This window comes from Phyllobates terribilis, unplaced genomic scaffold (assembly GCF_046119375.1).
Source record: "Phyllobates terribilis strain yellow unplaced genomic scaffold, ASM4611937v1 Scaffold_1__5_contigs__length_1240528914, whole genome shotgun sequence".
Lineage (NCBI taxonomy): Eukaryota > Metazoa > Chordata > Amphibia > Anura > Dendrobatidae > Phyllobates > Phyllobates terribilis.
In genome coordinates, this window is record NW_027362761.1 from 274853478 (window position 1) to 274874398 (window position 20921).

Genomic DNA, 20921 nt, shown 5'->3' on the forward strand with positions numbered 1-20921 from the left:
GAATTGTAAAAGACTCATTGCCAATTATCGCAAACGCTTGATTGCAGTTGTTGCTGCTAAGGGTGGCCCAACCAGTTATAAGGTTTAGGGGGCAAACACTTTTTCACCCAGAGCCCTGTAGGTTTGGATTTCTTTTTCCCTTATTAATAAAGACCTTCACTTAAAAACTGCATTTTGTGTTTACTTGTCTTATCTTTGTCTAATATTTAAATTTGTTTTGTAATCTAAAACATTTAAGTGTGACAAATATGCAAAAGAATAAGAAATTAGGAAAGGGGGCAAACACTTTTTCACACCACTGTATTTGTTCCTCCCCAGTTTCACCTATGTATTCTTCAGGAGTCTCATGATTCTAAGCTTGCAGATCACCCTGATATTAACAATACCATTCGACTGGTAACCAGGAATTTTTGGTGGCCAACCATAGCTAAAGACTGTAGGCAATTCGTGCTCGCTTGTGAAATTTTGCCAGAACTAAGACGGCCCTAAGCCATCCCGCCGGTTTTCTCCAGCCCTTACCCACACCTAGGAATCCTTGGACCCACCTCTCCATGGACCTCATCACTGACCTCTCACCCTCAGTAAGGAAGACTGTTATCTGGGTAGTGGTTGACAGGTTCAGTTAACAGTGTAATTTTGTCCGCTGTCTGGGTTGCCTAACGCTCAAGCCTTAAGCAAGTTATTCATTAATCACATTGTCCATTTATATTGTGTTCCGGAAAACATAGTTTCCATCCGGGGGGCTCAGTTCATTTTTAAATTTTGGAGGGCATGCTGTAAAAAGATCAATATTGAGCTGTTTTATTCTTCTGCCTACCACTCAGAGACCAATGGTCAGACATAACGTATTAATTAAATATCTTCAGTGTTATCTGTCTGATCATCAACCGGACTGGTTGGAACATCTTTCGTTACCTGAATTTGCTATTACTAATCAATATCAAGAATCCAATCTTGGATTTCATCCTAGTTTTGGTTCCTTTTCAACCCACCGTGATGGGTATTCCAAAGTTTGAAAAAACTGGATAAATGAAAGTTTATTTGGTCTGAAGTCAGGGAGAACCTAAAGAAGGCACAGGGTAGTCAGACATCAGCTGTTATTAAGAGACGTTCTGGAGGCCCAAACTTTGGGACAAGGCATGGTTTTCAACAAAAAATATTAAGCTTAAGATACCTTATGCCAAACTGGGTCCAAAATTTATTGGTCTTTATAAAATAATCTAGGTCATTAACCCTGCAGCTTTCCGCTTGAAACTTCGTCCGTCTTTTAAGATACATACTGTGTTCACAAATCCCTCAAGTCATATCATTCCCCCAATTCACCCAGTCAGAAATTCTTCTCCTACTGTGGTAGTTAAAGGCAATTTGGAATATGAGCTGCAGAGAATCCTGAACTCTCGTATGGTGAAAGGATATGTGCAATATCTGGTGCAATGCAGGGGTTATGGCCCAGTAGAGAGATCCTGGGTTCAGTCGAGTAATATCAATGCCAAAAACTTGATCCGGAACTTTCATCTGCTGTTTCCAAATAAACCTGGTCTTAAGGCCCTTCGTAAAAGGGGGTACTGTCACATCTCCACCAGAATCTGCTCCTGCTATGTCGGCTTCTGTCGCCAGGGGCCGCTGTATTCACTCTGTGGGCGGCACTGATGATAGAAGAGAGTTTGGATTCATAAGCTCTGGACAACGCAGGCTCTGTCCATCCACTAAGCTTTGGGTGGCTGGGACCTGCAGTGCTGTCCAGTCTGACAGTAGAGGTGTGTGTGCTGTCCAGCTGATATTATCAGCTACTTGCTTCAGCCAATTGGAAAGCACCACACCCTACCAAAGCTTCCAGCTTACTGCTGGAGGCTGCAATATACAGTGAGTACGGAAAGTATTCAGACCCCTTTAATTTTTTCACTCTTTGCTTCATTGCAGCTATTTGGTAAATTCTAAAAAGTTCTTTTTTTTTTTATTAAAGTACACTCTGCACCCCATCTTGACTGAAAAAAAACAGAAATGTAGAAATTTTTGCAAATTTATTAAAAAAGAAAAACTGAAATATCACATGGTCATAAGTATTCAGACCCTTTGCTCAGTATTGAGTAGAAGCACCCTTTTGAGCTAGTACACCCATGAGTCTTCTTGGGAATGATGCAAGAAGTTTTTCACACCTGGATTTGGGGATCCTCTGCCATTCTTCCTTGCAGATCCTCTCCAGTTCCGTCAGGTTGGATGGTCAACGTTGGTGGACAGCCATTTTCAGGTCTCTCCAGAGATGCCCAATTGGGTTTAGATCAGGGCTCTGGCTGGGCCAGTCAAGAATGGTCACAGAGTTGCTCTGAAGTCACTCCTTCGTTAGTTTAGCTGTGAGGTGCTTAGGGTCATTATCTTGTTGGAAGGTGAACCTTTGGCCAAGTCTGAGGTCCAGAGCACTCCGGAAGAGGTTTTCATCCAGGATATCTCTGTACTTGGCCGTATTCATGTTTCCTTCAATTGCAACCAGTCATCCTGTCCCTGCAGCTGAAAAACACCCCCATAGCATGATGCTGCCACCACCATGTTTCACTGTTGGGATTGTTTATTGGGCAGGTGATGAGCGGCGCCTGGTTTTCTCCACACATACCGCTTAGAATTATCACCAAAAAATTCTATCTTCGTCTCATCAGACCAGAGAATCTTATTTCTCATAGTCTGGGAGTCCTTCATGTGTTTTTGAGCAAACTCCATGCGGGCTTTCATATGTCTTGCACTGAGGAGAGGCTTGCGTCGGGCCACTCTGTCATAAAGGCCCGACTGGTGGAGGGCTGCATTGAAAGCTGACTTTGTGGAACTTTCTCCCATCTCCCTACTGCATCTCTGGAGCTCAGCCACAGTGATCTTGGGGTTCTTCTTTACCTCTCTCACCAAAGCTCTTCTCCCACGATTGCTCAGTTTGGCTGGACGGCCAGGTCTAGGAAGACTTCCGGTGGTCCCAAACTTCTTCCATTTAAGGATTATGTTGGCCACTGTGCTCTTAGGAACCTTGAGTACTGCAGAAATTCTTTTGTAACCTTGGCCAGATCTGTGCCTTGCCACAATTCTGTCTCTGAGCTCATTGGGCAGTTCCTTTTGAGCTCATGATTCTCATTTGGTCTGACGTGCACTGTGAGCTGTGAGGTCTTATATAGACAGGTTTGTGCCTTTCCAGATCAAGTCCTATCAGTTTAATTAAACACAGCTGGACTCCAATGAAGGAGTAGAACCATCTTAACCCCTTCCCGACCCGTGTCACACCGTTTGTGACATGGAAAACAGTTCGTTCCCGACCCATGTCACAGCGTCTGTGACATGGAGGGAAAGACCCCCTGCAGCGCCTGCGAGCGGGGTCGCTCAGGTGTCACAGTTGCTACTGCAACTGGACATCCTGAAGTCGACCCCCCGGGGGGTGGATTAACCCCCCCGTGCCTGGGACCCCTCCGATTGGCTGTTTCATTTTCACTTTTAATGAAACTGCCAATCGGTATGAATTAAATATTTCACCAATGAAAATTGGTGTAATATTTAAATCTGGGCATGGCCTGATGCTTACAGCATCAGCCATTGGCTGGGGGGAGTGTCACCTCTGTCCCCCCCTCCCCCCAGATCTGATTGGGGGGCTAGCGTCACATGGATACTAGCCCCAATCAGATGTGGAGGGAGTTTTTAATGATGGCCGCAACTGCCCGTCCATGGATCGGGTGCCGGCCGTTGTGGACCCTCTGCTGCTGCCTCCTGTGGACCCTCTGCTGCTGCCCCCCCGTGGACCCTCTGCAGCTGCCCCCCCGTGGATCGCCTGCTGCCGCCGCTGATCGCCTGCTGCCGCCGCTGATCTGCATCAGGTAGTATTGCCCCCGCTCCCCCCCGACCCCCCCTCCACTCCACCCTGCCCCCCCCTCCACCCCCGACCCCCCCTCCACTTTCATACCTGCACCCCGACCTCCGCTCCCTCTGCTCCCTCTCCCACGTCTTCATCCACCGGCTGCTGCTCTCCTTCTGACAGCCGGTGGACTGTGATCACAGCAGCAGCAGGCTCAGTGTAAATGCCCTGCTCCTGTGATCAAACCCACCATCCCCCAGTCCCAGTGATATCACCCCCCACCTCCCAATAATCACCCCTCCCCCAGTGTTCACCCCCCTGTCCCCAGTGTTCACCCCCCCTGTCCCCAGTGTTCACCCCCCCTGTCCCCAGTGTTCACCCCCCTGTCCCCAGTGTTCACCCCCCCTGACCCCAGTGTTCACCCCCCCAGTGTTCACCCCCCCTGTCCCCAGTGTTCACCCCCCCTGTCTCCAGTGTTCACTCCCCATCCCCAGTGTGCACCCCCCCATCCCAGTGATCATCCCCCCCCCCCGCAAACCCAGTGATCACCCCCCTTGCTGCTGCCGGCTCCTGCCCCAGTGATCACCCCCCTTGCTGCTGCCGGCTCCTGCCCCAGTGATCACCCCCCTTGCTGCTGCCGGCTCCTGCCCCAGTGATCACCCCCCTTGCTACTGCCGGCTCCTGCCCCAGTGATCACCCCCCTTGCTGCAGCTGCTGGCTCCTCCATCTCTTCAGCCCCCCCCCTACGCCTGACAGCCCCCTACGCCTGACAGCCCCCTACGCCTGACAGCCCCCTACGCCTGACAGCCCCCACACGTGACTGCAGAAGGTTACACCAAGCACACACACACACACACGTACACTCACACTATAATAAAGTTTCGATTTTTTTTTTTTTTTTTTTACACACGCACACAGCACACAAAATGTCCCGCCCGTCCCACTCATCCCAGTCTAGGGCGTACTCAGCTTAGTAGGCTATGTCAGGTTGGTGTGTGTGTTGTAGTGTGTGTGTGTGTGTGTGGTGTATACACTACAATATACCACACCGCACACCAACCTGACATACACTACACAATGGTGTCCACTAACAAATTGGAACCATGTTGCGTTTGGAGAGTCCCTGTGTGCCCAAACATTGGAGCTCCCCAACAAGTGACCCCATTTTGGAAACTAGACCCCCCAAGGCACCTATCTAGATGCATAGTGAGCACTTGAAACCCCCAGGTGCTTCACAAATTGATTCATAAAAATGAAAAAGTGGAAAAAAAAACACTTTTTTATTTTTACGGATTAATTTGTGAAGGACCTGGGGGTTCCAAGTGCTCACTATGCATCTAGATAGGTGCCTTGGGGGGTCTAGTTTCCAAAATGGGGTCACTTGTGGGGGAGCTCCAATGTTTGGCCACACAGCGGCTCTCCAAACGCAACATGGTGTCTTCTAACAATTTGAGCCGACAATTTGTTAGCGGACACCATGTTGCTTTTGGAGAGCCGCTGTGTGCCCAAACATTGGAGCTCCCCAACAAGTGACCCCATTTTGGAAACTAGACCCCCCAAGGCACCTATCTAGATGCATAGTGAGCACTTGGAACCCCCAGGTGCTTCACAAATTGATTCATAAAAATGAAAAAGTGGAAAAAAAAACACTTTTTTATTTTTACGGATTAATTTGTGAAGGACCTGGGGGTTCCAAGTGCTCACTATGCATCTAGATAGGTGCCTTGGGGGGTCTAGTTTCCAAAATGGGGTCACTTGTGGGGGAGCTCCAATGTTTGGCCACACAGCGGCTCTCCAAACGCAACATGGTGTCTTCTAACAATTTGAGCCGACAATTTGTTAGCGGACACCATGTTGCTTTTGGAGAGCCGCTGTGTGCCCAAACATTGGAGCTCCCCCACAAGTGACCCCATTTTGGAAACTAGACCCCCCAAGGCACCTATCTAGATGCATAGTGAGCACTTGGAACCCCCAGGTGCTTCACAAATTGATTCATAAAAATGAAAAAGTGGAAAAAAAAACACTTTTTTATTTTTACGGATTAATTTGTGAATGACCTGGGGGTTCCAAGTGCTCACTGTGCATCTAGATAGGTGCCTTGGGGGGTCTAGTTTCCAAAATGGGGTCACTTGTGGGGGAGCTCCAATGTTTGGCCACACAGCGGCTCTCCAAACGCGACATGGTGTCCGCTAACAAATTGAATGGAAAATCGGCTCAAATTGTTAGCGGACACCATGTTGCGTTTGGAGAGCCCCTAATGTGCCTAAACAGTGGAGCTCCCCCACAAGTGACCCCACTTTGGAAACTAGACCCCCCAAGGCACCTATCTAGATGCATAGTGAGCACTTGGAACCCCCAGGTGCTTCACAAAATGATCTGTGAAAACAAAAAAGTACTTTTTTTTTCACAAAAATTTTCTTTTAGCCTAAATTTTTTAATTTTCACATGGGTAACAGGATAAAATGCATCCTAAAATGTATTGGTCAATTTCTCCTGAGTACACTGATACCTCATATGTGGTCGTAAACCACTGTTTGGGCACATGACAGGGCTCAGAAGAGAAGGAGCGCAATTTGACTTTTGGAGCTAATTTTCCATTCAAAAAGTAAAATGGCGCTCCTTCCCTTCTGAGCCCTGCCGTGTGCCCAAACAGTGGTTTATGACCACATATGAGGTATCAGTGTACTAAGGAGAAATTGACCAACAAATTTTAGGATGCATTTTATCCTGTTACCCATGTGAAAATTAAAAAATTTAGGCTAAAAGAAAATTTTTGTTAGAAAAATAAAAATGTTCATTTTTTTCTTCCATGTGGCTTTAGTTCCTGTGATGCACCTGAAGGGTTAATAATCTTCTTGAATGTAGTTTTGAGTAGCTTGAGGGGTGCAGTTTTTGGAATGGTGTCACTTTTGGGTGTTTTCTGTCATGTACACCCCTCAAAGGGACTTCAAATGTGATGTGGTCACTAAAAAAAATGGCTTTGCAAATTTTGCTGGAAAAAAGAAAATTTGCTGATGAACTTTGAACCCTTCTAACTTCCTACCAAAAATTTTTTTTTTTTCAAAAATTGTGCTGATGTAAAGTAGACATGTGGGAAATGTTATTTATTAACTATTTTGTGTCACATCACTCTCTAGTTTAGCAGAATAAAAATTCAAAATTTGAAAATTGCAAAATTTTCAAAATTTTTCCCATATTTTTGATTTTTTCACAAATAAACGCAAATATTATCGACCTAAATTTAATACTAACATGAAGCCCAATATGTCACGAAAAAACAATCTCAGAATCGCTAGGATCCGTTGAAGTGTTCCAGAGTTTTTACTTCGTAAAGGGACACTGGTCAGAATTGACAAAAATGCCAAGGTCTTTAGGGTCAAAATAGGCTGGGTCCTGAAGGGGTTAAGGAGGATCACAAGAAAATGGACAGCATGTGACTTAAATATGAGTGTCTGAGCAAAGGGTCTGAATACTTATGACCATGTGATATTTCAGTTTTTCTTTTTTAATAAATTTGCAAAAATTTCTATATTTCTGTTTTTTTTTCCAGTCAAGATGGGGTGCAGAGTGTACTTTAATGAGAAAAAAATGAACTTTTCAGAATTTACCAAATGGCTGCAATGAAACAAAGAGTGAAAAATGTAAAGGGGTCTGAATACTTTCCGTACCCACTGTATACTAAATAAAAATATATAAGCAAAAAATTCATGTATGGACATACTATGGAATACAACTATTTTAAATATGGATATATGAAATTTCAGATAGTAAGAATGCATAATAAGACAAAGGCATTATTGCAACAGGTTATTTTTATACATGGAATAAAAAACAGCAGTTCTTGTAAACTGCGTTTCAGAAAAATAGAGAGGGAATTCTCCTATATCAATTACTACTGAATTTTGATAACATTTTGAGATAACAGATAGTGAAGAATCGCAAAGTAAATAGAAAAAATAATCTACTAAATATAGTCTAAGACAGAACTGCAAAATAAGTGGCTTCGCACAAGTTTTCTGATTTTCATTGACTGTCAAAATTATATAATACGTTTTGAGTGTTAAATTATGATGAAGCGAGGAGCGAAACGGCGTTGGAGTGGTGTGAGGGGGTTTGGGGTATGTCTCCTATTGCATTTTTATGATTGTGATCCTCTTGGGATGTTTAAGTATAGCTGTGGCTACCCACTTGGGATATAATTATGATATTTATTTAGGCAGCTTGAAATACCTAAGAAATCCCATTTCTGGCAGCAGTATAATACATTTGATAAATCTACCCTTATATATTTATTGCACATGCACTTTATTAGTACTGATTTTTTCTAGTGTTTTCTTTGTATGAAATACATATTTATTTATTATTTATTACTGCTTAGATCTTTAGAGGAGATAATTATCGCTATAATTATTGGGAGCATCCCCCATTTCTCTTTGCCCCCCCTCACGAGCTGTATTTTAATTATGTTTTTAAAGAATTTTTAATCCTTCTTGTTGTCCGTTTTCTGATGTTTAAATGGAATAAAAATTAATTTATGAACTACTATGGGTATTGTGTTGTTCCTTTATACCTTTCTTTTGTGGTTGTTATTCTGAGTCTGAGGTATTTTGGATTTATATATTAAAATTTGTGGTACTTCCTTCTCGTTATAGGACTTATTTTGTCTGAGCAAAGGGTCTGAATACTTATGACCATGTGATATTTCAGTTTTTCTTTTTTAATAAATTTGCAAACATTTCTACATTTCTGTTTTTTTCAGTCAAGATGGGGTGCAGAGTGTACTTTATTGGGAAAAAAATGAACTTTTTAGAATTTATCAAATGACTGCAATGAAACAGAGTGAAAAATTTAAAAGGGTCTGAATACTTTCCGTACCCACTGTATATCTTTGTGCTTTCCTGGTTAAGGTAGGTGTTTTCTTCTCCTGTTTAGTATTGTGTTTTCCTGTTCTGACCTCGGCTTGTTTATTGATGTTTCTCCTGCCTGACAAATTTGTACCCTTGCGGCCCTCTTGGTTTTGACCTGGCTATCTGACTATCCTAGGTCCGCACTGGGTTACTATGGTAAAATGACATACAACTCTAATGTCATCATCTAAGGCAGGGATGTCAAACTTAAACAAACAGAGGGCCAAAATGAAAAACTTGGACAAAGTCGCGGGCCAACCAGTATAATGGACCTGACATAGTGCTCCATACAGAATACTGGGCCCCCCCCCATAGTGCTCCATACAGAATACTGGGCCCCACATAGCCCTCCATACAGAATAATGGGCCCCCATAGTCCTTTATACAGAATAATGGCCCCACATAGTTCTCCATACAGTATGATGGGCCTCACATAGTCCTCCCTACAGAATAATGGCCCCACATAGGGTTGGCGGTTCTGGTGTTGGGGGTCAAATATAACCACCCTGCGGGAAAGATTTGGCCCACGGGTCGGAGTTTGACATGTGTGATCTAAGGTCTTTTAAGGCTGGCCCAGTCTGCTTTGAGCAGCCTGTGTGTTCAGGTAGTAGTGCAAGCTACTACGATGTTGTGCTTTCTAGGGGGCTAGCCACACTTCCCACTTGGATGTGATACAGCCAGGAACATGATTATTTTACTCAGCTGCTCCTGAGCACTATTTAACATCCAGCTCTACTACCAATTCAGCTCTGCTGTTCTAGATGCTGTCTGCACCCTCAACATTGCTGTTTGAAGAAACCTGCCAGCCTACTCATCTTTGCTATTCCAAGGTGCTTTTAACATACTTAAAGGGAATCTGGCAGCAGGTTTTTGTAATGCAATCTGACAGCAGCACGGTGTAGGGACAGAGTCCCTGATTCCAGCCATGTATCACTTCGTTTACTGGGTGCAGCAGTTGTGATCGAATTCGTTTTCTCTGCTGCAGATCTAGCAGAGCTCGGAATGTTGAGCTGTGTATAACCCAATCCACACCACTGATTGGCAGCTTTTTGTGTTCAATGTATATGGACAGAAAGCTGCTAATTAGTATTGGGGGCATGGTTGGACCACGAGGCATGAGACACCTAGTCCTCTTGTGATAATCTCCTGCTGATAAAACACTGATTTTATTGAAACAGCAAAACACAGCCTAGTAAATGATACATTTCTGGAAGCAGGGTCTCTATCCCTACATCATGCTGCTCTCAGATTACATACTACAAACTGCTGACGGATCCCTTTAACTGCTAAAATGTTCTTTCTACTGATTAATCTTTACCCTAACCACACTTGTAATTAGCTTTATTACACAATACCCTACTGTTCTCCCTATCTATCTAACACCTAATTGTGTATTTTTGTACTTCACATCCTGTAACGTTTCTCTTGAGACTAGTCTCAAACAGGACATCACAGGAGGCTGGGGCAGCACTCACTTCTCTGCAGTGTCTATCGCCCCTCTGGGAACAAGATGTCATCAGGGGGAAGCGCTGCAGTTACTTACTAAAGTTTCTTGCATCACCACCATCTGAAGATGTCCTGAATCCATGGTCAAGGCGATAGAATCCATGGGAGATGTGAGTGCAGCGTCTGCACTCTGCTTCTATCTACGCCGCCGATGCTTCTAACTGTGAAAGAGGATGTCATCAGGGGGCAGAGATAGAAGCAGTGAGGGACACCAGTGCCTCATCAAAAAATAAAAACAAATATTGTTCAGCAACATTTTGAAACATGACACATATATTACTAGATGTTAAATCACTAGATAATGTTTTTCTTACCATAGAACCAAGACACAGCAATTGCTTCTAAGAATACAACTGCGATAATAGAACAGCCAGCCCCAAATTCCTCCAGAAGCTTCACGACATATGCTCCTCCCTAATAAAATGACATGATAATTGCAGTGGACTATATTATCAGTAATATAGACATAAGGCAATAGAATACTGCACAGAATTATGAAAATTGGAAGGGAAAATGGTATACAGGATAAAAATATATATATATATAAACAGTACAGACCAAAAGTTTGGACACACCTTCTCATTTAAAGATATTTCTGTATTTTCATGACTATGAAAATTGTACATTCACACTGAAGGCATCAAACCTATGAATTAACACATGTGGAATTATATACTTAACAAAAAAGTGTGAAACAACTGAAAATATGTCTTATATTCTAGGTTCTTCAAAGTAGCCACCTTTTGCTTTGATGACTGCTTTGCACACTCTTGGCATTCTCTTGATGAGCTTCAAGAGGTAGTCACCGGAAATGGCGTTCCAACAATCTTGAAGGAGTTTCCAGAGATGCTTAGCTCTTGTTGGCCCTTTTGCCTTCACTCTGCGGTCCAGCTCACCCCAAACCATCTCGATTGGGTTCAGGTCTGGTGACTGTGGAGGCCAGGTCATCTGGCGTAGCACCCCATCACTCTCCTTCTTGGTCAAATAGCCCTTACACAGCCTGGAGGTGTAATTGGGGTCATTGTCCTGTTGAAAAATAAATGATCGTCCAAATAAACGCAAACCGGATGGAATAGCATGCCGCTGCAAGATGCTGTGGTAGCCATGCTGGTTCAGTATGCCTTCAATTTTGAATAAATCCCCAACAGTGTCACCAGCAAAGCACCCCCACACCATCACACCTCCTCCTCCATGCTTCACGGTGGGAACCAGGCATGTAGAGTCCATGTAGAGTTCACTTTTTCTGCGTCGCACAAAGACACGGTGGTTGGAACCAAAGATTTCAAATTTGGACTCATCATACCAAAGCACTACTAATGTCCATTCCTTGTGTTCTTTAGCCCAAAACAAGTCTCTTCTGTTTGTTGCCTGTCCTTAGCAGTGGTTTCTAGCAGCTATTTTACCATGAAGGCCTGCTGCACAAAGTCTCTTCTTAACAGTTGTTGTAGAGATGTGTCTGCTGCTAGAACTCTGTGTGGCATTGACCTGGTCTCTAATCTGAGCTGCTGTTAACCTGCGATTTCTGAGGCTGGTGACTTGGATAAACTTATCCTCAGAAGCATAGGTGACTCTTGGTCTTCCTTTCCTGGGGCGGTCCTCATGTGAGCCAGTTTCTTTGTAGCGCTTGATGGTTTTTGCAACTGCACTTGGGGACACTTTCAAAGTTTGCCCAATTTTTCGGACTGACTGACCTTCATTTCTTAAAGTAATGATGGCCACTCGTTTTTCTCTACTTAGCTGCTTTTTTCTTGCCATAATACAAATTCTAACAGTCTATTCAGTAGGACTATCAGCTGTGTATCCACCAGACTTCTGCACAACACAACTGATGGTCCCAACCCCATTTATAAGGCAAGAAATCCCACTTATTAAACCTGACAGGGCACACCTGTGAAGTGAAAACCATTTCCGGTGACTACCTCTTGAAGCTCATCAAGAGAATGCCAAGAGTGTGCAAAGCAGTCATCAAAGCAAAAGGTGGCTACTTTGAAGAACCTAGAATATAAGACATATTTTCAGTTGTTTCACACTTTTTTGTTAAGTATATAATTCCACATGTGTTAATTCATAGTTTTGATGCTTTCAGTGTGAATGTACTATTTTCAAAGTCATGAAAATACAGAAAAATCTTTAAATGAGAAGGTGTGTCCAAACTTTTGGTCTGTACTGTATATATATATACAGTTGAAACAAAAAATGTACATACACTATATAAAAAGACACATATGCATGCTTTTCTCAATATCTGACATGAAATCAGAATAAACCTTTCCCGTTTTAGGTCAATTAGGATTACCATAATTTTTAATATTTGCCAAATGCCAGAATAATGAGAGAGAGAGAATGTTTTAAGGCATTTTTATTACTTACTGCAAAGTCAAAAGTTTACATACACTAAGATTACTATGCCTTTAAACAATTCTGGACTGCCCATATGATGATGTCATGTATTTGGAAGCTTTTGATAGTTTTTTGGCAACATCTGAGTTAATTAGAGACACACTTGTGGATGTATTTTAATGCACACCTGAATCACACTGCTTATTTGTGTAGCATCATGGGAAAGTCTAAAGAAATCAGCCAAGATATCAAGAAGAGAATTGTGTACTTGCACAAGTCTGGCTCATCCTTGAGTACAATGTCAAGATACCTGAAGTTTCCTCGTTCATCTGTACAAACAATTATACGCAAGTACAAACAAGATGGGAATGTCCAGCCATCATACCGCTCAGGAAGGAGACGGGTTCTGTGTCCCAGAGATGAACGTGCTTTGGTCCGACATGTGCATATCAACCCAAGGACAAAAGCAAAAGACCTTGTGAAAATGATGGCGGAAGCTGGTAAGATTGTGTCAATACCCACAGTGAAATGAGTACTGTATCAACATGGGCTGAAAGGCCACTCTGCCAGGAAGAAGCCATTACTCCAAAAGAAACATGAAAAAGCCAGATTAATGTTTGCAAATGCACAAAGGAATAAAGACCTTAATTTTTGGAGACATGTCCTGTGGTCTTATGAAACTAAAATTTTACTTTTTGGGCATAATGACCATCGTTCCGTTTGGAGGAAAAAGGGAGAAGCTTGGAAACCTAAGAACACCATCCCAACTGTGAAACACGGGGGTGGCAGCATCAAGTTGTGGGGATGTTTTGCGGCAGGATGGACTGATGCACTTGACAAAATAGATGGCATCATGAGAAAAGAAGATTATGTGGCAATACTGAAGCAACATCTCAAGACATTAGCTAGGAAGTTAAAGCTTGGGCGGAAATGGGTCTTCCAAATGGACAATGACCCAAAGCATACTGCCAAAATGGTGAAATAGTGGCTTAAGGATAACAAAGTCAATGTTTTGGAGTGGCTATCACAAAGCCCTGATCTCAATCCTATTGAAAATTTATGGGCAAAGCTGAAAAGGCAGGTGCGAGCAAGGCGACCTACAAACCTGGATCAGTTACACCAGTTTTGTCAGGAGGAATGGGCCCAAATTCTGACCAACTATTGTGAGAAGCTTGTGGAAGGATATCCCAAACGTTTGACCCAAGTCATACAGTTTAAGTGCAATGGTACCAAATACTAATGAAATGTATGTAAACTTTTGACTTTGCAGTAAGTAATAAAAATGCCTTAAAACATTCTCTCTCTCTCATTATTCTGGCATTTGGCAAATATTAAAAATTATGATAATCCTAATTGACCTAAAACGGGAAAGGTTTATTCTGATTTCATGTCAGATATTGAGAAAAACATTCATATGTGTCTTTTTATATAGTGTATGTAAACTTCTGGTCTCAACTGTATATATGTATGTACAGTGGCATGTAAAAGTTTGGGCACCCCTGGTCAAAATGACTGTTATTGTGAACAGTTAAGCAAGTTAAAGATTAAATGATCTCTAAAAGGCCTAAAGTTAAAGTCACATTTCCTTTATATTTTTAGGCAATATATATGTAGCATCGGCGAAACTGCCTCCTGCCGGGTAGAGCTCACCTCACCGCCGCTCACCACACCGCCGCGGCCCTGGTCCGGCGTCTTCCAGCTCCAGCCCTGCAGCTCCTGTGGCGCGCTCTGAGCGCAGCTTCCCGGGCACTGTGCTTAGGGCGCGCGCACTATCTCCCTCTTAAAGGGGCCACACGCGTCGTCCTAAAATGTCCCCGGCCAATTGCAGGAGGACTTCCCCTATTTAAAGAACCTCCTCCAATATGGAGGTGCCTGTTTAATGGTTGTTGTTCCTTGTGCTAACATTTCAGCCTCAGGTCCCGCTGCCTTTCAGTCCTGCCCGCCATTCCGCCTGTCAGTCCTGCAGCCAGCCTGCCTGCCAATTACCTGCTGTGCCCGCCAGCCTGTTTACCTGGAAGCACCTGTCAGTTACCTGCCGTGCCCGCCAGCCTGCTTACCTGGAAGCACCTGCCAGTTACCTGCCGTGCCCGTGTGGCGCCCCTGCTGCGCATGAGTGCCACAGATCCTAGAGGGGTGCATGGACGGATTCCTCCACAAGAGGCCCTCGTAGCATACACACACCTCCACCTTCCAACTCAGACCACCAGAGGGAGCCTGGATAGGGATATAAAAAGGGAAGGTGGAGCTAGGCAGTCAGTTCCTGCAGTAGAGAAGCCTGAGAGAGGTCAGCCTGCAGTGGAGCTCAGTCCAGACAGGGCTCAGACTAGTGAGCCTACGGCGTGCCGACGCCATAAGAGCGGTGAAGAGTAGTGAGGCCTACTGCCAGTGTGAAGCCTAGTGAGGGCCCCGAGCGAGGCCGAAGGCAAGTGGAGTAAGCGAGCTACATAGGGGGAAGAGGAGCTTAACCAGCTCACCCCACAAGCATTTACCGGAGACCGGGTCCGCGTCTGCAAGGATCTTTAGGACCAGCAGAAACTACCGGAATCCCTGGTGAACAATATGACCCAGGCACACCAACAGCTGACTGTAATACCAGGGTCAGGAATCGCTGAGGCCCAAGAGACCAGGGAGTGTGATCTCCAACAGAAGGTCCTACCACCAGGTCAGCAGGTGCAAGACAGAGACCAAGTTAGGCCTAGCTCTAGGCAGGTCATAAACTTAACAGGAAAAGGCAAGAAACAGGAGGCCCCACACCCGCTCATTCGGGAGAGTCCTGAAATGCACCCTTCACCCTACAGTGCCCTGGATCGTGCCTGATACACCACCAGTAAAGGTACTGAAGTGAACTGTCGTGTGTGTGCCTATTCTTCCTCCGACCCGGCTGGGTCCCCTCTGTCCTGCATCCCTTCTCCTACGCTGCCCTGAGGCCCCGCTCCACCTGTGGGGAGCCGCACCATCTAAGCTGCCCGATCATCGGCCTCAGAGGACTGTAGCAGCGCTGGTGATCCTCACCAGACACCACAGGTGGCGTCAAGAACTCTTTCCTATCCCATACACCTTTCCCCCATCATTCCTTCTTTCTTTTAAAGAGTGACCCCAGGGTACGGCCTCGGGAGCCGGCCACCGCGACATCCCCTAAAACAGCAAGGGCCGGGCGCCGAGTCCCCATCCCTTGGGCGCATCATCTCTTCCTGGCGTCACAAACAGGATTCCATGCCAGCTGTAACGACGGAGTGTTGTGCCCGTTGCCACCGGGTACTGTGCGCCTTTAATCAGAACTGTGTATTTAACTGTGGCGAAGATCGCCGCCATTGTTGTGCCGCCGAGCGGGAAGAAGAGCGTAACCGCGGGAAACTGAGAGGCGTACCGGCTGAAGCGCGCGAAGCCCCGGACACGCCCCACACCTCGACGTCAAACGAGGAAATGCCAGGTCCTGGAAGGAGCGCCGGTAAACGCTCTGACGTAGGACGCAAGCAACGCAAGGTCCTGAAGAAGACCGTCACCTGCGGAGCTGCGGCCTACCGGAAGAAAAGAAGGTAGGCCACGGTTCGCTAGGGGGGCGCCAGAATGTCCGAAGAACAGCACAACGCCGGAGTACCGGTTAGCCGCTCTGATAATCAACCCGCGCTTGGCGCCGAGCAGGCCGGAGCAGCCGCTCCACCAGCAGGGCTTGTCACCCCTGTCATACCCATGGCCCTACCGTACATCCCTGGAGCAAAGTGGCTCCCACAGTACAGCGGCAAACCAGATACCCTGTCTGGATTTAAAAGGAAAATATGCGGTATACTGGACATGTACTCTATGACAGGCAAGCAAAGAGCCGCTGTTGTATTGGAACAATTGACTGGTGCTGCGGAGCGAGAAGTAGAAACCTGGTTGGCCGCAGACCAGGAGTCAGCGTCCGCAATCTTTAAAAAGTTACAGACTGTCTTTGAGAATCGTACTGAGACAGACCTCCGGATGAGGTTCTACAACTGCTCTCAGCAACCGGAGGACAGTGTTCGGGACTATGCCTGGCGTTTACAAGGGGCCCTGCGAGCTCTGAAACAGGTTAGTCCAACCAGCATCAATGATGAAAATAAAATGCTGAAGGAACAGTTTATCCGGGGACTGAGGTCTCAAGAGGAGAGCAGGACTGTGCGTTGGTGGTCCCTGGATCATCCAGATGCCACCATTGACACCCTTAAGGACATGGCTATAAAAGGACTGCAGTCCCTGGAAACAACTGCTATCCAATGTTACCAGGGTGGGGCCACCCCAGTACCTGCAGTGTCCACCTTTTTCCCAGTGGCTGCTGAAGCCAAGGTTCCAGCAACGTCCCCTAGTGAGCTGGACAGCCTGCGCTCTGAAGTGCGTCAGTTGAGCAAAACCCTGACCACTGTACTGAGTGCCCTGCAGCAGCGGAAGCAGCCCGAGGAGGAAGGGAGGATCCTGCTAGCCGACAGCCCCGAGGATGTCCCCTGGATGAGAAGGAGGAAGAGGACAACGCCACCCCCTGGGAGGACCAGCGACCAATGCCGCCCGCTGACAGACCCTGTCTGGCACTGCTGCCACAAGACAGGTCACGCCGTCCGGAGCTGTCCTTTAAACGAGCAAACCCTGGGGCCGAGGGCCGACACCCAGGAGTAGACCCCTCAGGCCCATCAAACTGGTACCGCAGGTTCGTGGGAGGAAGACCTCTTCTGTCCATCATGCTGGACGGCCTCGCGACACCTGCTCTGCTGGACACAGGATCTCAGGTAACCATCCTGCCTGATGTCCTCTACAAAAGGTTCTGGTCCATAGACGAACTTCACCCACCAGATCCAAATCTTTCCGTATATGCCTCAAACGGCCTCCCCCTTAACCTAGTCGGGGTTAAGGATTCGGCAGTAAAGGTGGGAAGAGTGGAACTGAAGGACCAGGGACTAATTGTAGTAGAGACTAATCCTGATGATACAGACTTGTATATGGTACTTGGCATGAATATTGTTAGTAACTGTTTGGGAGAAGTGTTGTTTTTGCTCCAACAGATAGCTGACACTGCCAGACCAGGGCAGAGGAGGGCGCTCCAGAAAGAGATCCGAGCCCTTATGTACCAGCAACAGGTAAAGCTAACCGGCGGTGAAATTGGTAATGTACGGGTGACAGACCCGGTACCCATTGTGATTCCCCCGATGAGTGAAATGCTGATCTGGTGTAGAGCAGCAATAGGTCTTAAAGGACGGAGCTACCAGGCGGTAGTAGAGCTCCTTAGCTCGGAACATAGGCCTACACTCTTGACTGCCAGAGGGGTAGTGGATGTACGCAATGGGAGGGTGCCCGTACGCCTCCTAAACTATGGGGAGGACGGGGTTAGATTATCACGCTATGCCACTGTTGCCAAATTGTACACAGTAAATAACTCCATACACACGGCGGAGTCCTTAACCTCACCAGACGAAGTGGAGGATAATGACCCGGCAACCCAGGTCGAGGATTGGTGTCAACAGCTCCATGTTGGGACAGACACCACTCCTGCCCATCAGAAGCAGGGTGTACACCGGGTGGTTCAGGAATACGCGAAGGTATTCAGTAAGCACCCACTTGACTTTGGGAGGATTAAGGGGGTTCAACACCATATCCCCACAGGTGACCATCCACGCATCAAAGAATGTTATAGGCCTATACCACCAGCACACTACCAGAAGGCGAAGGAGATGTTGCACGACATGAAGAAGGCAGGGGTAGTAAGGGATAGTTGTAGTCCCTGGGCAGCTCTCCTAGTTCTAGTCAGGAAAAAGGACGGAAGCATGAGAATATGTGTAGATTACAGACAAGTAAATCGCATTACACATAAAGATACATACCCTTTGCAACATATAGAGGAATCCCTGGCTGCCTTAAAGTCTGCAAATTACTTCTCCACCCTTGACCTCACTAGTGGGTACTGGCAAGTAGCTGTTGCTGAGGAGGATCGGGAGAAGACGGCCTTCACCACCCCGATGGGACTCTGCGAGTTCAATAGTATGCCGTTTGGACTCTGCAACGCCCCCGGAACGTTCCAGAGATTGATGGAGTGCTGCCTGGGACACCGCAACTTCGAGACTGTACTAATATACCTGGACGACGTGATAGTTTACTCCAAAACGTATGAGGACCACTTGAAGCACCTGGCGGAGGTATTTGAGTCGCTGTCCCGGTATGGGATGAAGCTGAAGCCCTCAAAGTGCCACCTGCTCAAGCGAAAGGTACAGTACCTGGGGCACATCGTTAGTCCAGAGGGAGTGGCACCAGACCCGGAGAAGGTCACTGCCATCCAGAAATGGCCGGAGCCGAAGAGCCTCAAGGAGGTACGTCAGTTCCTGGGACTAGTCGGGTATTACCGGAGGTTTGTGAAGGATTATACCAAGAAAGCGGCGCCTTTGCAAGATCTCCTGGTAGGACAGTCCCCCAGAGGCAGAAATCCCCCGTTCCAGTGGGGTAAGGAGCAAGCTGAATCCTTTAAGGTGATGAAGGAGATCCTGACCGGCGAAGAGATCCTAGCCTACCCTGACTACAGCCAACCGTTCCGGCTGTACACTGATGCCAGCAACGAAGGATTAGGAGCTGTACTGAGTCAGAAGCAGAATGGCCAAGAGAAGGTGATCGTCTATGCAAGCAGGAAGCTCCGCCCGACCGAGAGGAACCCAGAGAACTATAGCAGCTTCAAGTTGGAGTTCCTGGCCCTGATCTGAGCCATCACCGAGCGGTTCAAGCACTATCTAGCCTCTAGTAAGTTCGCCGCCTTCACTGATAACAACCCCTTGACTCATCTAGAAACAGCCAAGCTAGGAGCCATGGAGCAACGATGGATGGCTCGGCTGTCAAACTACCAATTCACTATTAAGTACCGGGCGGGCCGCAAGAACGCCAACGCCGATGCCCTGTCCAGGATGCCTCATCAGTCAGACACTGAAGAAGAAGTGGATGACCTGGAGGAGATTGAACTACTGTACCTGCCTTTCATCGGAATGGGATGGTCCACGAGCAACGAGCCTCCAGGAGGCCTCGCGGTAAAACGTTAAACCCCCTGCCTCACCACAGCTGGAAGTAGACCCAGGACAGCGACCCGGTTGTCAGCCGTATTAAAGAGCTGATAACCCAGGAAGGTTCCTCCCTGGAGAAAGACGCGTCTCTACAAGCCAAGCAGCTGTGGAATAAGAAGAGCCGGCTGTTCATCTATAGAGAGAAGCTGTGCCGGAGGTACGTCAACCCCAAAACCCATGAGATGGTATGGCAGATAGTGGTGCCCAAGACAGACATCCAGATGGTGTTGGAAGCCTACCACGATCAGGCGGGGCACTTTGGCTGGAAGAAGCTAGAAACCCTGCTGAAGTGTCGGTTTTATTGGGTAGGAATGCGCAGTTCCATTGAGAGGTGGTGCCGGAATTGTGGACCCTGTAGCCTCAGAAGAAAAGACTACAGCAGCCAGAAGGCACCCCTGCAACCCACCAAGATGACTCGTCCCTTGGAGATCGTGGCCCTGGATCATGTCAAGCTGTCACCCAGCAGGTCAGGATATTCCTATGCCTTGACCATGGTGGATCACTACTCCCGGTTCCTGGTGGTCGCCCCCGTCAAGGACCTGACGGCAGAAACTGCGGCGAAGATGTTCCAGGCGTACTTCTGCAGGCCCCATGGATACCCAGAGCAGGTGCTGACAGATCAAGGCTCAGACTTTGAAGCCAAATTGTTCAAGGAGTTCTGCCATTTGTACGGGTGTAAAAAGATCAGGACTACAACGTACCACCCCCAAACCAACGGGCTCTGTGAAAAGATGAATAACATCGTCATCGACCTGCTGAAGACCTTACCACTAGAGGAGAGAAATCAGTGGCCAGACCTACTACCTGACCTGGTAGATCTGTACAACCACATACCTGTGAGTTCCACCAATTGTACTCCAGCATATCTCATGCGAGTCAGACCCGGGAAGTTGCCCATGGACCTGGAGCTTGGTGTAGTAGAACCAGAAGCAGATATGTCCACTGAGGACTGGGACACGACCAGACAGGAGCAGTACAGAAGAGTACAGGCCTGTGTCGAAGACAGTCTCACTCGGGTAAGCGACAAGCAGGAAGCCCACTACAATAAAAGTGCGCCCGCAGAACCCTTCACACCAGGAGAAGTGGTGTTAAAAAGGAAGAGGAGAAACCACAAACTTGATGACCAGTGGGAGAGAGAACCCTACACTGTGTTAAACTCAAGATTTGATAACAAAAAGACCTGTTTGGTCAGCAAAGACGGAGGAAGAACGACTGCAGCGGTATCTAGAGACCATCTGAAGTTGTGTCCAGACCTGCTAAAGCCCCAAGAAGAAGTGCCTCTCACCGTACCGGAGGAGCCTA

The 20921-nt window shown here is 46.7% G+C and overlaps 1 protein-coding gene across 1 annotated transcript in view; it reads right to left on the reverse strand.

Moving 5' to 3' along the window:
* LOC141257868 (sodium-dependent serotonin transporter-like) overlaps nucleotides 1-20921 on the reverse strand; it is a 188122-nt gene that overhangs the window by 11174 nt on the left and 156027 nt on the right. The window contains exon 10 of the mRNA XM_073672880.1: nucleotides 10548-10647. Within this exon, the coding sequence (XP_073528981.1) occupies nucleotides 10548-10647 (100 nt within the window). The remainder of the gene's footprint in view (nucleotides 1-10547; nucleotides 10648-20921) is intronic.